Genomic DNA, 17,052 nt, shown 5'->3' on the forward strand with positions numbered 1-17,052 from the left:
TGTTAGCGATGTTGCTTTAGTGATGATATTTTTATTATGCACAAACCCTATGGTCTTTTTTGCTATCTGCTTTTGAAATCCATAAACTTTTGTGAAAGAAGAGAGAGAGAAAGAAAGAAGACAAAAGAACAGTGGGTGGAAGCAGGCACCCAGCAGCCATTGTACGAGCATCTACATGTGTGCATGTGTCCATGCTTACATGGGAGCTTCTTTAGCGCTTCTCTTCCATACCACTTCTGTCTGGCTTTTATGTGCTACAGCATTTTAAAGTGGGAGTGAAGCCAGCAGCACTACTGGCAGTTTATTGACTATGTCCCTGGTAAAAAGTACTGGCTGTGATTAGCCCTTGTACGGGAAAGAGGATTCCTGGATCTCTGTACATACTGTATACGGCATTATAATAATCTAGATCTTGCTTACATCTCATGAAAAGCCTCTTCCAAAGTGTTCTTTGGCTGATGCTTTGCAATACTGGCTTGTGTTTACTAGCAAACAACTGACGTAGCACACTGCTGCTCAAAATGTGATTTGTTTAAGCCAGACTCTGAGGCTATATCCATGCAGCAGGAGCAAAAAGCGCAGTCATGCTGCCTAGGGAATAAATCAGTGGTGCTCAACCTTTTTAGTTTTAAGGCACACCTTGTTAGACTTGAGGCAGCCCTTGGAAACTGCTAGCTCTTAATTTTCACTCATTTTTTAACTATAGAAAAATAATAGAGCAGTTTTTCTGTTGTGAAGAGCTCAGAAAGACCACAACAGGTCAGACCATTTTTAACAGTATGGATTCCTATTAGAAACCTTTGGGTTTCTCTTGTGAATCCTGTTTGCACACCTAGCAGTGCTAACATTATTTGGCACCCTATGGCACCCTTGAAAGGATCTCAAGGCAGCCCAGGTGCTCGAGAATCACTGAAATAAGTCCTGCTTTGCTGCTTCCATTCTGTATGTGGCAAACCCACAAATAAGGCACCCAGGATGCCCTGGAAATACTTTGTGTGGGCTCACTCAAAACTGAGTTTCCAGTGCATGCAAGAGCAGTGGCTTGTGATCCCCTCAATATATTTTCATTGCCTCATTGCTGGGGCTTATGCATGTATGTAGAATGGGAACAAGTGGGCTATACTGTGAATGATTGTGTAGCCTGGGAAGTAACCTCCATACTATAAAGGACAGAAAATATGCGGGAAATCTTGTTATCCAGGGTCAGGATGGTATGTATCAGCTGTCCTGGTATGTTATTTCATGTGCATCTACATGCACCGTAAGCATGGAGCAATAAACTCCAGCACATGTTGCACTGGACTTCATTGCTCCCAGGCACTGCTTTTGCATGTGTGCCCAGGACCGCATCACATTGAGCTGGGTCAGAGCAGCTCCAGCTGGGAGAGGACCTGAGGGGCCAGCCTGCTGGCTGGGGCATGAGGGTGTTACAGTGCAGGGTTAGTTGGCGGACAGACCTTTGTGCCCCAGGCAGTCCCATCAGCTTCTACTTGTGTGTTGCTGAGCAGTAAAGAACTCTACCACAGGATAGTACTTGTTACAAGTACTAACCCTCAGTAGAGTTAATTTGTTTCCTGCACCCTAATAGGACCACACATATAGACCTTGAAACTTTATTGGGGAGCTAATTAGTCTGCTCAGTAAACATCTTGTGTAGATGTGCTCACAGAAAACTTACTATGCCTGGCAATAACACATTCAAACGCCCTGTGCTGCTTCAAGCAGGCTGCTTCCAGGAGCAGTGTAGCAGCAGGGGTAAAATATACCTTGAATTGTCCAGCACAACATCATACCTACACATTCAGTAGAGGTCAATCAGTAGACAGCATTTCTGTCTACAGCATAGTTAACAGCTGGTAGGGTTTACAATAACCCAACTGCCTCCAGTGCCCAGGCATCCCAGAAGTGTATACACTAAAAAAAATACAGTCTAATGTGTCTGTCTCTAAAGCATGCTTCTCATCATTAGGGAGGGATTGGTAGAGAAGTTTAGTCTAGCAAACAAGACTCTTAATTTTAATGAGTAATCTGGGGGCAGCAAAAGTCTATTTTATTTTATTTTCAACATATTTGCTTAATGGCACCATCCAATCATTTGACCAAGAAGCATCAGGATTTTTATTTTGCTATGGCTGTGGGGAGCAGTACCTCCAAGAGGTCATTCCTGAACAGTTCAATGGCTAAGAAAGCAAGGGAGAAAATGAAGGATCTAGCCATCAGTGCTACTCTATGACTCCTACCATGTCTGAGCACTTGTAGCATCTGAGCATTCCTATCTCAAGTGTTTTCTGAAATAGGGAGCTTCTTTCCTCACACATGCAGCAGTAGTTAATTGTGTTTAAGTTTCCACCAGCTAAGCATCATCATGCAATTCCAGCTGGTAGCTGTTTGGTTACTGAAAACCCAAGCAGCATAATAATGTAGCACCATAGGCAGGAAGATTAGCACGGGGTTGGTGTAAGTGGCAATGTCACTCAACATACGTTCATAAACGTGTCTATGCTGTTTCAGGTTTGGAAGGCAGGCGGTGTGGAGCAGCACAGTGTGCATGAGGGCACGGTTAAGTTGACCATGGTTGAGCTGACTGTGTAGACATAGCTCCTGTTACCCTGGCATAAAGCCAAAGCAAGAGATTCAGACTCTTAAAAACTATATGTCCATTTATTTTATTTAGGAAAGGTGGCCTTTGTTGCAGTAATTTGCACCTGATAAAAATATGCAGCAACTGATAAAGGACTAGGCTTATGTAAGCTAAGGGAGACATGCCATCCTCCAATTAAAAATAGGTCAATTGTGCCCAGCCATACACAGCATATTACTAAAAGGTATTTCATGTGATCCAATGGGTTAAAACATAAATTCTGATGCTGGAGAGCAAGGATTGTCTGCTGATAAAAGCCAAAGATGGGGAAGCCAGGGAATCCAAACAAACCATGAATCACAAGGCAATCACACTAAGCCTCACTTCATTGTGTGTCAGAGCAGGAAGATAGACAATGGTGAAGGCAATTAAAGGACATTGTAAAAGATGAAAGAAATGAGTGAACATAAGAACAGACCATATTTAACTGTTACAGTCTATAGAGTGAAAGGAAATAGTTTGCTCTACACATTGATATGGGGCATATAGACATTAGGGCTGTGTGAAATTTCTTTGCCCATTTTGTTTCAACACTGTTTTGACCCATTTCGACCTCGAAACAGGGAATTTGAAACAAAACAGGCAGCCTTGACACAGGGTTGCAACAAAACAGGGCAGGTCGAAACGTTTTGAAAAATTCGAAACGTTTCGAGTTTCGACCATGAAGCTGGGGCTTGCCTTCAATGGCTTGCCTGCCGGGAAAGAAAAAGTAAAGTAAGGGAAGGGAGGGGGAGGAGGGAGGAAGGGGGGAAGGAGTGCTGTCACATACGCTATCTGCCTGCACTGTTGAGTCAAAACCAGTTGGGGCAAGGGTACAAAACATATGAGCGCCATGGGGATGCTGACACATCTCTGCAGGCATCTGGGCAGGGCGAGCTCACCCGCAGGTTCATGGTCACCAACAATGGGGCCAATATGGTCAAGGTGGTCCGTGATGCCAACTTTGTGGGCATCCGCTGTGTGGCACACAAGTTGCACCTTGTTGTCAGGGATACCTTGGAGGGGGACAGGGCTGCTGGTGATGACGCTGCCACTACTAGCAAGTTCATTTCAAAATGCAGGAAGGTGGCAGGCTACTTCCACTGGAGCATCAAGGGGGGCAGGATGCTGTGGGATAAACAAAAAGAGCTGAACATCCTGCAGCACAAAATCATGCAGGATGTGGAGACTTGGTGGAACTCCACATACCTGATGCTTGAGAGGCTCGTGGAGCAACAGGAGGCCATGCATGAGATGGCCTTGCTCAGGGAGATTGGGATCAGTGCCCCCCTTAACAGAACTGAGTGGTGATACCATCTCCCAGATCTTGGTGGTCTTCAAGCCCTTCCTCAAGGCCACCAAGAGCCTCAGCGCTGCTGATGCTGTCCATAGCCAGGTGATCCCCATAGTTAGGGAACTTCAGAGGCAAATGGAGGGCTTCCAGAGGATCAATGTTCCTGGCTAGTGCAAGCCACTGTCACCAGACATGCAGGCACTGGTGAGGCGGCTGAAGGAGGCCATCAGGAAATGGCTTGATCCCTTGCAGTCCAGTACAGTCCATGTGCTGGCCGCCATGTGTGACCCAAGGATGAAGGGCACTGTATGCAGCAGCCAAACGCTGAATCAGTGCATGAAGGAGCTGGTAAAGAAAGTCAGGGAGGGAGAATGGTGGAGGTGGGGGATGTGGAACGGGGAATCCACTGTCTCATGCTAGCACACCATCCACCAGCCAGTCTTGTCCTCCACCACAGACGTTGCCAATATGGGCTAAGGATATGGCTTCTATGGTGGGGTCCAGAGTCACCAGACCCCAGCATCAGGCAGGTAAAGCTCATGCCTTGGTGACTGCCCATCTTGCCGAGGATGTGGAGCCGCTGCTGTGCAACCCCTTGGCCTACTGGGCAAGCCGCAGCCAGGTGTGGCCGGATCTGGCCCCAGTTGCCTGGGAACACCTGGCCTGTCCCCTGACCAGTGTTCCAAGTGAGAGGGTGTTCAGCATTGCTGGGGATGTAGTGATACCCCACCGCACCTGCTTGGATACTGCTTTGGTGGAGCAGCTGGTGTTCCTGAAGGTGGACCTCCCGCTGCTGGGGTTCCCCAACCTCCAGGTGCAGATGGACCGAGTGCCACCCTCCTCACTCTGTCCACACCTATTTCCTTTTTTCATATTTTTAAAAACCAGGTAATGCCCTGTTCTCAGCTGGAGGGGGCACAAACTGCATCACCAGCCATCAGGGGAAGAAGATGTCCCTACTGATCTTGTTCCCCTGCCAGGATGAACTTGGAAGTATGAGCTGGAGTTATGGGGAAGGAGGAGCCCCAGGTCCTGGGCATGACCACTAAAACCGCACTCTGCCAGGGTAGGGAGGCCTGGTGGGACTGCTGGTGGCATGGCAGCCCCGTAAATGCCAGGAACAACAATTTCCTGGTGAAAGGTGGGTAGGAGGCACCATAACCTCCAGTTAACGCATGCATGTACAGTCCTGGCTGGGGAAAGCTGAGACCTGTCACATCTTTGACAGGCCTGACACTTGCTGGTTGCAGTGTAGTTGTGAGGCTTCCGGTGTGCTCGGCTTAGCTGCCTGGGATGCCAGCTTTCAGGTTGAAAACCCCTTTGTCAGGCTGAGGAAGTACCTTCAGTTGGTCCTGGATGGAAGGAATAGTAAAGAAGCCAGAGGCTGGCCTGGCATGCAATGCAGGCAAGAAAGCCAGTCAGTGAAAATGGAAATGGAGGCATCAGGGGGTGAGGGACAGGCAGGGGGAGGGGAGGGGGAAGGGGGATGTAGCAGCGCAGGTAAAAGTGCAGAGGTGCCTGGGGTGTCAGATGTCCAGCAGGTTGCAGTGTGTCAGAATTCCACAGGTCCAAAAGGGACTTGGGGGTCATGATTGATCACAAGATGAATATGAGCCACCAATGTGATGTTGCAGCTGGCAAAGCAAGAAAAACTCTGGCTTGCATCCATAGATGCTTCTCTAGGAAATCTCAGGATGTCATCCTCCTGCTGTACTTGGTCTTGGTGAGGCCGCACCTGGAGTACTGCATCCAATTCTGGGCTCCACAATTTAAAAAGGATGTGGAGAAGCTTGAGAGAGTCTAGAGGAGAGCCACGCGCATGATCAGAGGGCATGAAAACAGGCCTTATGATGAGAGGCTGAGAGCTATGGGACTCTTCAGCCTGGAAAAGTGCAGTCTCAGGGGGGACCTGGTGGCTGCCTATAAGTATATAAGGGGTGTACATCAGGATCTGGGGGAACGCCTGTTCACCAGAGCACCCCATATGATGACAAGGTCACAAACTTCTCCAAGACCATTTCAAGCTGGACATAAGGACAAACTTCTTTACAGTCCAAGCCCTCAAGACCTGGAACAGACTGCTACCAAACGCGGTGCAAACATCTACTTTGGATTCCTTTAAGAGTCAATTGGATGTTTATCTTGCTGGGATCCTGTGACCCCAGCTGACTTCCTGCCCCTGTGCAGGGGGCTGGACTCAATGATCTTCCAAGGTCCCTTCCAGCCCTAATGTCTATGAAATCTATGAAATTCTGGACTGGTCACTGACTAAAGGAAACAGAATCCTCATTTCAACGAATTGTCACTGGAAAACCCCAGCAAGAAAATGCGAGAATAAGTAGAACATGCCACTGGACTAAGAGGTGAGGTAACAGTAATATCTTCTTTCACTGCCTGTTACCTAATGACTGTGCTTTAGTATTTTGTACTCATGCTCTGAAACCACATAACAAGGATTCTTCAACCAGATAAGGGGCTCAAGACATTGTTTATGGTGTAAAACCAAAAGGAATTTTACAATCTTTTGTTTACATGATTTGCAAACTAGAACTCCTTCTACATGTGCAAAGCACAGTAGTACGCCTGTGACGCAATGCAGTCTACTTGTTTTTCAGATAGGCTTATCATGTAGATAAATGCAACAAGATGCCAAATGGATGGCCTGTAAAATGGACATGCATTTACATATTGTGACCTGAAGAAAATGGCAATGAAGACTGACAGTACATTTGAAAGTCTCAGCAAGCCTTATTGGTTTAGCACAGTGGGGCCCAAACTGTGTTCTGTGGACCATCAGTGTTGCAGGATATCCTGTTAAATGGTCTGCAGCTGGTCCCCAGATCACAGTAGGCCCCATATTAAAGGAGCTTTGCTTGATAGCATCCCCCTACCTTTATAACATTTTCAGTGAAAAGTCTGATGAGAAGAGTATATGGTGACCCAAAAGACATTTTGATGGTCAACATGGTAACCACTGGTTTAGAAAGCACAGCCCTCAAGAAAGAACACCAAAAACTTGATGAGAAGCTGAAGCAATGTAGTTTCTCTAAGGCTTTGAAACCAAAGACCTAAAAGTTAAATCTTAGGCTATCAGATGTATTCCTGATGTAAATTTGAATCATGGTGGATAGGGATGATCCTGCCTCAGGTAGGGCGTTGGACTAAATAATGTATGGAAGTCCCTTTCAGCCCTGTTTCTCAATGATTCTATGATACTGAACATTTATTTTCTGCATTCCAGTGGTCTGCAACAATTTAAAGTCTGTTTTCTTGCTTCTGGTAGTTTAAATCTGCTAATTCTGGCAGGAATCTTTGTAATTACTATGTACCATATTTATCAATTGTAAGATGAGGTTCATTTCCCCCCATTTAACATAGGGAACACAACCCTTAATCTTGGATTGAAGTATTGGGAAAGGGGGGGGAGGCGTGCAGCTGCAGCTGCCTGCCTGCTTGTTGACTCTGCACCTCACCACCACTCCCTGCAGCCTCTTCCTCCAATTTTCCCTCACAAAAAAGCCTCTGCTTCCCTGATTGCCCCTCTCCCCTCTCTTCTCACCCTTGCTTTTGACAAGTAGGCTCCATCCACATTGCATCCCAGGGCACAGGGTACAGCCCCAGCAAGCAGTGGCTACTAAGGGGGCTGGGCTGGGGCTGTGCTCTGTGCTCCAGACTGCACTGTGGATGGAGCCTGCTGGCATGGACTAAGGGTCAGGGGTAGGGAGAGGGGAATGGGGAAGCAGAGGGGGAAGGGGGCCCTGAAGCTCAGGGGGAGAGGGCAGGCAGAGGTGACAAGGAGGCAGGCACAAGGGGGACAGGCAGTAGAGGACAAGCTCCTTGACCTCCCTACTCTACCTTCCCCTTGTCACTTTTCCTCCCACTCCCTGCCCCCCTGCAGGGGTGGAGGGATAAAGTAAAGATGGCCTTCCAATTATTAGATTCTATATACTTAAAATGACAACAAATGTATAAATTATCTATGTATAGAATCTAATCATTCAGGGGTTATCTTAAATTCAGGGTTGTCTCACAGTTGGGTTACTATGGGATTGCATTTGGTGCAAGAACCTTAGGCATTTCAGAAACAGAGAAGAAACTATAGGCAAGAAGGCATTGTCCTTTTTTTCTAGATTTGTCTCCAGCAGGACAAATTAAAAATAACACTATGTATTACTAAGATTCAGGTTGCTAAAGATTATGGAGGAAGTTTCCGTCATATGTTCTGTTAACACAAAAGCCATACATAAGGCAGTTACAATCATGATTTATAGATTCACAGATTCATAGATGTTTGGGTTGGAAGGGAACTTAGCAGATCATCAAGTCCAACCTCCTGCCCTGGGCAGGAAAGAGTGCTGGGGCCACATGACCCCAGCCAGGTGTATGTCTAGCCTCCTCTTAAAGACCCTCAAGGCAGGGGAGAGCACCACCTCCCTTGGAAGCTCATTCCAGATTTTGAAAACACATACTGTAAAGAAGTTCTTCCTGATGTCTAATCTAAATCTGCTCTATGTGATTTAACCCTATAACGTCTTGTAGGATTTTTTTGGTTGAATGTGAGGCTGTGATTCGTCAGCCTGATTCCAAAGTGAATTCTGAGATAGTACAAAGACCACAGCTGCAGAAACTGCCCACAAAGGTATGTTGTGTATCTGAGGATATTTTTTTAGCTCTTCGTGATCTTTTTTAAAGAATATTTTTCCTACCCCACTTGTCCTATTATTAGAATATTATGATTTTTTGCATTAATTCCATTAACAACAAAGCACTTATTTGTGTCATCCAAGACTGAATCCTGTTCCCATTATAGTTATTAGACAAACTTACCAAATTCAGTCAGAGTATAGTCAGGACCTGGAATTTTCTTCTTTTAGTTTTACTTAAGATAATGATGTTTACTTAAGATAATATAGTTTTATATGTTGACTTTCAATTTCATCATTTGCACTTTTTGCTTCCATATTTCTTGTATCTCTTATCCCCCATTGGACTATTTTTTGTGAACTAATGGAAAGTTCAGTCACGGAGAACTTGGCTCATGGTAAACCAGTATTTCCTGTCCTTGCATTTATTTTTACTCAGCTAACTCCAATGTGTTTGTACCCTCCTGGCTTTGTGAAGTCTATCTGTGGCCCTGGAGTGGGCACCCGGGGTCTGCTGTGGAGGCTGTTTCTGCTGCTGCGATGCTGGGTTGTGCTCTCCCCAGGGGATACCCTGATACTCATCTGCCATGTCTTGGATCTTTCATTCAGTAGTGGGGCTCCCTTTTGCAGCGGTGCAAGTGCCAGTTATCATCACCAGTGGATGTTCTTGGGACTCCACCTCCCCTACACCCCAGCCATGCGCCAGCCTCTTGGGACAGCCAATCAGTGGTCAGCTCGATTACTCTCCGGCGTTATCTCCCGTCCCCTCTCCATTACTCTGGCCCTCAGTTTTCTATGTCACTTGGGTGTATTCAGGGTGGTGAGATGACCCTGGTGATGAGTCACCCTTTGAGTGTTGTGGTCCCCTAAGTGGTCCTGGTTCACTCAGCCCTTTGAGCACTGCTTGTGGCCTTTTTTCTCAACCCTGGGGCTTAAAATTAATCAAAAGAAAAGCAGCTAACTGAAATTCCAGGGAGGGGCCTCAGCCCATCTCACTCACATGTCCTGAGACTGATGACTTTGCCATCCCTCGATGCCTTCTTCTGGCCCAGCTCCCTCGCCATCCAGGGTGGTGTTTCCTTTAACTAGATGTTGGATCTCTCTGTTGGGTCCCTCCTTGGCCTCTCCTCCCTTTTGTTGGGAGGCCCTCGCCCAGCTCAGGGAATGGCCCAGCAACTCACTCTCTGCTGTATCCCCCAGCTGTTTCCCCACCTCCAGCTTTTATCTCTACCGGGCAGCGTTCTTTGATTACATCATTCTGCCGCACTGGCCCTAGCTGCAGATAAAAGTGGCTGATGAACCGTGCAGGCGTTCCACCCCTCTGTGGCTCGTTTAGCCCAGCTGCACCTACGAAAGGTAAGTTTGCCCTGTTCTCAGGGCTTTTCTTCTCATTGTTATGGCAGGCTGTCCCTGCCTCAACCCATGCCATGGGAGGGGTCTCCTGCCCCTTTTCCTTCGTCCCCCTGGGACAGTGTTAATATCTGTCCTGGCTTTTGATCACCTAGACATTAAAAAATATCTTGTTAGGAAATGTGTCTTCTGTAATAAGCAGACCCATCTACATAATTTTCCTAAATTCCCAATTGTGTGCCCTCTTACTGCATTAATTGGAGGATTTGTGGCCAGTTTGTGTAGCCCTAACACCCCTGGAACGGAACAGAACTTCCCTTTGGGATTTTGGAATCCAAATTAAGTGCAAATAATGTTTAGCTGTCCAATTTGCTTGCTTAACAGCCACAGCCTTGTCCTCTGAATGCTCTTTTTACCTTAAATGCTACTTCATATTCAGAAGTACAAAATAATGCTGCTTATGCCTTTGCTCCAATACCAGAGGGAAACTTCCACTTTTCATGATTCATCTGACACACACACAATGCTGGTGCACCCTGGGTCATGGAGGTTGGTTCTGCTGGATTTGAATTCTCTAATCCTTGTCTGAGCAGTTCTGGAAGTTTCAAAATTCTATACCTTGGAAGTCAACCTGAGACATACTGATCCTTTTACCAGCAAAGTAGAGTTGGACTCAGCATTTTCAGTGTTGTTCTGACTCTCTTTCCATCATGGCCAATGAAAGTTATAACATTCAGCTGAAAATTCCTCCTTTCTGCATGAAGCTCAGAAGAACTCTTGACAGGCAGGCCCTCACTAGCTCTTCCAGAGCTCTTCATCTTTTATTTACCACAACCTCAGGTTTTAGAAACCTTTCCCCCTCCAACCTAAACCCCATCAGTGCATAATCCCCTTTTATCTGTTGCCACGGATAGAGGCAGCACGGAAGGGAACATATTGTGAAGGACCCTCATGCCCCCACTTGTGTGGGGCTAATTAGAGTCTGTTGATTTATATTAGATACTCAAAGGCCTTTATCTGTGCTCTGCACCTGGTCACTCAGCTGCTTGCAACTCAATGAGTTGCAGTGACTTATAAAGTGGGATCAGCTCCTACCAGGTTTAATGTAGCTTTGGGTACCTCCATTGCTTGGAAAAATTTCAGCCCCATCACTGTTTGCCTTGTGGTGGCAGGCGACTAGGAACTGTCCAGCACAGGACCACACCTGCACATAAACTAGAGGTCAATCAGTAGACAACATTTCTGTCTACCATGCAGCTGATAGCTAGACATTATTGGTAGGACTTACAAGAACTCATCCCTAGTGTCCTGGCATCCCAGAAGAGAATACACTGAGAAGTAGTCTAATGTGTCTGCCTCTGAAGCATGCTACTCATTATTAGGGAGAGATTGGCAGAGAAGTTTAGCCCAACAAACATGGCCCTTAATTATAATGGGTAATCTGGGGGCTACAAAAGTCTGTTTTATTTTATTTTGAAAATATTTGTTTAATAGCACAAAGCAATCACTTGACCGGAGAAGGATCAGAAAGTGTCACACCATTATTATTCGTAGTATCTGAGCATTCGTGTCTCCTATGACTCTATGAAATGCCGTCCATTATATGGGGTCTCTTCCCTCACACATGCTTCAATGTTGAAGTTACTGGTGCTTATGTTTCCACCAGCTTTAGTTAGCTGTTCAGTTAAGTTACTATTGATAGCAAAACTATTGCCCAATTAGGAGGGCAAGAGAGAAATCCCATTCAAGATCACGTAATTCTGCATGAGTCAGTTGGAAATCCAAGCACATAATCAGCTTTACTTAGACAGATGAGCTTTGTAGGTTTAATTAATCTTTTCCACCAAGCTTCTAGTTTTCTAAGGAATCCCAGGCTGGAAATGTGGCACATCACCCCTATCCCAGCCTCCCCTTAAAAAAAAATCCAGAATACATTGGACCAGCTCTGCCATCCTTCATCATGGTGAACTGCTGGAAGGGCTTGAGGAATAAGGTTCCACATGAGGAAAAGTGATAGAATCCAGCCTAGAATGACAAAGAAAGAGTTAATCACCAGGTCAGAAAAACAGCAAAGGGCCTTCAAAGAGGAAAGCAAAAACAAAAACAAAAGGAAAAATATGTATGCAAGTTTCCAACATACCAAGGCAGGGGCACTGACAGTTTTATGGTAGAGATAGACTATATGTGCCCACTACAGGGCTGTGATTTTTTCTTCTGCCCTTAAAGAACTCTTACATATTATGAAGAATTTATGCAAGGCAGTGTTCTTAACATTGACCATAACTAAATCTAAATGCTTTACTGATGTAAGGTTTATTTCCTGGCTCCAGTGCTACAGTGTGTGCTTTCTAGTATTAGCTAGTTCCAACATCCAGGGGATACCCTCAGAGTCCAGCTCAGCATGAACAGGCTGGCCATAAACCATCTGGTTCCTGTGGTGCAAAAGCGTTATTTTCTTATTCGGAATGACAAATTATGAGAGATTTAAAAGGGGTCAAATGAGCACAAACTACAAAACAGGGCAGTGTAGCCACCCAGTTAGCTGCATGCCTTCTGGTTAGTTCCCAAAGCTCCAGAAAAATCAGAAAGTGAAGCCAAATGTATAAGCAGCTGAAGAAGCAGGTGTCCTACATGTGAAGTCTTAGCTAAATGCAGCTTCTGACGCCTGCAGCTCATCTAATAAAATAGTCAACTTGACCAGACAGGGATTTTACAAAAATGTTTGCAGTGCCATACAGGGGCAGCGTTCATTGCAGTTCTGTAGGTACAGCAGATCGTGTAAGAGGCTGCTCCTCATGCACATGTTGCTCACTGATGTCGCCATCCAATAACTCCCAGATTCTGGAAACACAGAACGTGCTGGGGAACAATAGAAGGGGAGGGCTAGTGCTTGGAATTCTGATTAACTTCCTTGTCTATCCTGCAACCCAGTCTGAATGCTGGAAGGAACGGTGGATGCTGCTTCTCATCCTATTCTTCCCCTGCAAGATTTGATTAACTTGCATTTACTTTACTGCTTGCATATTGTTTTGGAAAATGTTCTTGTCGTTGTATGTTTGAGAACAGACACGAAAAAGATCCCTGCAAATACTCACGTAAAACACCACCCACACCAAGCCAAAAAGCATAACAGATATACTTTTATTGAAGAGTTTTGTGGCTTTCCATCTCCTGATAACATTACAATTCAGTGCTACAGACTTGTAATGGCAGCACAGGGATGTACAGTATTAGAAATGAGACAGAAAACAAAGTGGGGAGGGGGCTATAGTCTTCTCTTCTTATCCTGGTGGGGATTATTTATCAAGTCTCTCTTGATTTACTCCAGGGAATGTGAAGAGAATCAGGGCCATGACAAAAACATCCTTGCCTGTGTTCAGCCATAGGTTTCATTGTCTGTGCAGATTTTTTAGTGCAGGACTAGTGAAAATGTTGTGTGTCATCATGGGACATTTGGAGACCTTATTCAATGTCAATAAGGGAATATCCACAGTCTTTATCAGTATAATCAATGAACATTTTTCCACATATCCTTAACTGTATAGTACTAAAGGCTAAATAATGCTGTCCTTACCTTGGTAAAACACCTTGCCATTACTGAGTTTTACGATAGTTAAAGTTTTTATTTGGTTTTGCACAATATATTGTCACCTTTTCTGATAAATTATGGACTTGATTCAGTACAGATTCATAGAATAGCCCTCACCTACTCCAGTCCTACAGTAGAATAGCTCCATTAATACCCATGAACCAGTAAAAAATGGAGTAACCAGCAAAGACCAGCAAAAAATGGAGTAACAAAGCGGTCAATCAGTTTCTGGCCACACAAAAAGAGGGTAGTGTCATTGTATAAAGTGGCTTGCAGGTTGTAGGGGAAGTGAAAAATGGGATCCTACATGATTAGTTATTGTTACAATGACAAATGAATTAAAATCTCACATTTCCAAATAATTACAAATTAATGATCAAAGATTCAGGAGATGAGGTTTCCAGCATGGAGTTCATTCCCTTTTGGAATCTGATAGTGCAATATATTGTACTGACATTTGGCATTTGAGAAGCAGCAGTAATTCTTTAGACCCCAATTAATTTCAACAGCACCTCTGGCCAAAGCCAAAAGAGACTTGTGAAGACATGTTTCTTACTGTATTTTTCCATTTTCCGGTTTTCCCATCAGAAAAAGAGAAAGTATTTATTTTACTGGCATTATTAAGAAAAAGAATCATATGACCACAAGTAAGTGTTTTTTTCACTCTTAATCTCTGTAAGTTTTTTTTTTTTCTTTTCTGAATGCCTGCTTCCTCCCAGCTGGGGGCTGGCTCTCATGTGGACAGGCCAACAACGTCACGGAAAAGCCCTGTCTCTGATCAGATGGACTTAATATAAACCAGGTTTGCTCAGAAAGAATTAAAGAGGCAGCCACGGAACAGGAGAGGATTTACTTCAGCAGACCGTTCAATATACTACACTCCACAGGGAGAGACAGTGAGAGCAAAGGAGCTGATTGTAGTGGAAGAGACTGTAAAAAGTAAGGTGGTGCTGGCTGAAAAGTCTTGATGTGAATACACTGCTTTATGGTAGATGGGCTATAGAGCTAAATAGATAAACTAAATGCATAATTTGAATATAGTTTAAGCTTGGAATTTTAGGCATTATAATACATTTTCGGTCATTGTCTTATTTTGCTAGCTTTGCTGAGTTTATCCTGGGTATAAATCCTTTATAAAAAAAGTGTAAATAACATGGGCTATTTACTATTTAGGTAAATCACAACTGGCATTTTTCATCCAACTTTTCAACAGGGAAATTATAGTGCAATAAATGTTTTCAAGTTAAAATGAAGTAAATATTTCATTTTGTTTGTGAAGCAGAATTTGTTTGGTGGTTGATTTCTTGCAAAAGCCTGTCTTGCTGGGGAAAGTTTGTGTGACCAAGTGGAATACAGATGATTTCACTTTGTAACAAATGTTGTGCATCACCACAAGAAAATGACATATGTTGGAAGTTATTAAAATGAGGCAGTATATTTTGTAAATACAGAAATCCAAATTGCAGGGCTTTTTCCCCTGCATGCTTATTATATAGTTTGCTCTGTGCCTGCTCTCAGAAGTTTTTAAAAGCTTGCTTGCCTATGAAATTTTAGCCTCTGTGACTTGATAGGATGCTGCATTTTTTTGCAAACACAAAATTAATATTAATATTTGAAAGCAGCCCTGCCCCTGTATGTTTTAGTGTCAGATGTTCTATTTGCTGATACAAAGACAAGAGCTGAGAAACATCAAACTTATGCCCCCAAAAGCTGAATGTCTAAATAGCTGTCAGTTTGGGAGCTGCAAAGGATCAAAGTAACTTTCCTAAAATTGGTAGCTATGGACCAATAGGAATGACATCACTGCATTCTGCCACCAGCCAAGGCCAAATAGATTTGAAAAATCAAATGTAATTAAGAAGCATGTTTAGATGACAGGAGTTAACTTATTTGCTGCTCCGGAGCTAAATTAATGTGTTGATTTAAATTTATGTGAGAATTTTCTCCCAGTGATCTCTCTTTTCGTGGTGAGATTGGGAAACCCCCCAGAGAATCCATCTGGCTTTCTCATCTTGCTTTCATCAGCTTAATTTGATAGATTTCATAGTCATTGTACACAACAGGTTTATTCTGAGAACAGCATCAAGCTGATTATGACAAGGCCATGCTACCTGATACTTTTCCTTTGCTGAAGATAATCTAAACCTATAAAGTGCCATGTTTATTGCTCTACTAAAAGATTCAACTCTCAGCTGAGACTAAACATCAGACTACAAGCAAGAAGACTTTTTCATTTTTTTTACAAAACCAGTGGCAGACTGTGCTGGTTCCCCCCGGGGATGCAGTGATAGGGAGGAGTGCAAGGAAACTTCACCTCATTGCACAGTGTTTGTCATGACTAGATACAATTAGAGTATCTGCATAGGGGGGGTCACAGGGACTGCTCCCTCAGTGCGATCTGTGGAGTTCACACTATCTTAAACTGGGTAGAGACCAGCATGCAGGGAACTTAATGATCCTGTATGCAGTACCACACTTTCCTTCCTGTGGGGCTATACCTAATATTCAGCACTATCTTTTAAAGAGGAAAGAAGCAAAATAATGTTAGAAGTGTCATGTAAGTTGTAACTATAATGTCAGGTAAGACATCAAATACATGAGATGGTGCAATGAGGTGGAATGCTGATTTTCACCTTCCTTGGAAAACCCTGATCAAAGGCATAACTAGGCTTACTATTTTCAAGTAGTGTGATCATGTGTGTGTAACTTCAGCACATATATACTAAAAGGCTATTTTTTTCTCAATAATCAGGTGTATCTCTGTGTAACTACATGGAGTAGAACTGAATGAGAAAGGCAGACTTTACCCTCCTTTCATTTGTACACTAGGGGTTTGCAGAAGAGGAGGAAGTACCTCGCTAAAGTGAATAAGAAAGATGGTGTGTGTGCTGTCTAAATGCTTGCTGCCTAATACCAGTGAATTCTATGTTCTTCCCTAGGGACAGAAGGATGACGCTGAACAATGTCACCCTGCGGCGCAGCAACAGCACTCTGCAATCGCAGCAACAGCGCTGGAGCATTCCTGCTGATGGAAGGCACCTGCTTGTCCACAAAGACCCCCACGAGTACAACGTGCGTAAAAGATATACATACAACCCAGAAGATTATTACAGAAGGAGCTGGTCATCTGAGTCTTCTGATTCGGTCATCTCCTCTGAGTCTGGAAATAGCTACTACAGGGTGGTACTGATTGGGGAGCAAGGAGTAGGAAAATCTTCCCTGGCCAACATCTTTGCAGGTGTACATGACAGCATGGACAGCGACTGTGATGTGCTGGGGGGTAGGTCATTATGTTCTCTACTCAAAGTAGATGTGCTTACTCAAAATCTGTCCTGTCAGTAGTCATTTGCATTAAGGGACAGAAAATGAACTAGGGCATTTAATCTGAGGTTACAGAAACTAAGTTAATGGCTCTTCTTCTTAACACTGAACCCAACACATTCACTTTGCTTAAAAATCCCCAGAGTTTATAAGTCAGATCCTCATTAACAAACTCCTCAGTCTGACAAAGTGCACATAAAGGAGAGCAAAAGGAATTCTCAAGCTATTTTTTGTA

At 44.2% G+C, this 17,052-nt stretch overlaps 1 protein-coding gene across 2 annotated transcripts in view; it reads left to right on the forward strand.

Annotated features, from left to right (window-relative positions):
- Positions 1-17,052, forward strand: part of GEM (GTP binding protein overexpressed in skeletal muscle) — a 61,732-nt gene that overhangs the window by 36,902 nt on the left and 7,778 nt on the right. The window contains exons 1-2 of one of the 2 annotated variants that reach the window (XM_006277658.3): positions 14,233-14,435; positions 16,436-16,776. In XM_006277658.3, the coding sequence (XP_006277720.1) occupies positions 16,446-16,776 (331 nt within the window). In that variant the 5' untranslated portion in view covers positions 14,233-14,435; positions 16,436-16,445. Of the gene's footprint in view, positions 1-14,232; positions 14,436-16,435; positions 16,777-17,052 lie in introns of those variants that run through there. The other variant, XM_059723878.1, reaches the window with a different exon arrangement.

Source organism: Alligator mississippiensis, chromosome 3 (genome assembly GCF_030867095.1).
Source record: "Alligator mississippiensis isolate rAllMis1 chromosome 3, rAllMis1, whole genome shotgun sequence".
Lineage (NCBI taxonomy): Eukaryota > Metazoa > Chordata > Crocodylia > Alligatoridae > Alligator > Alligator mississippiensis.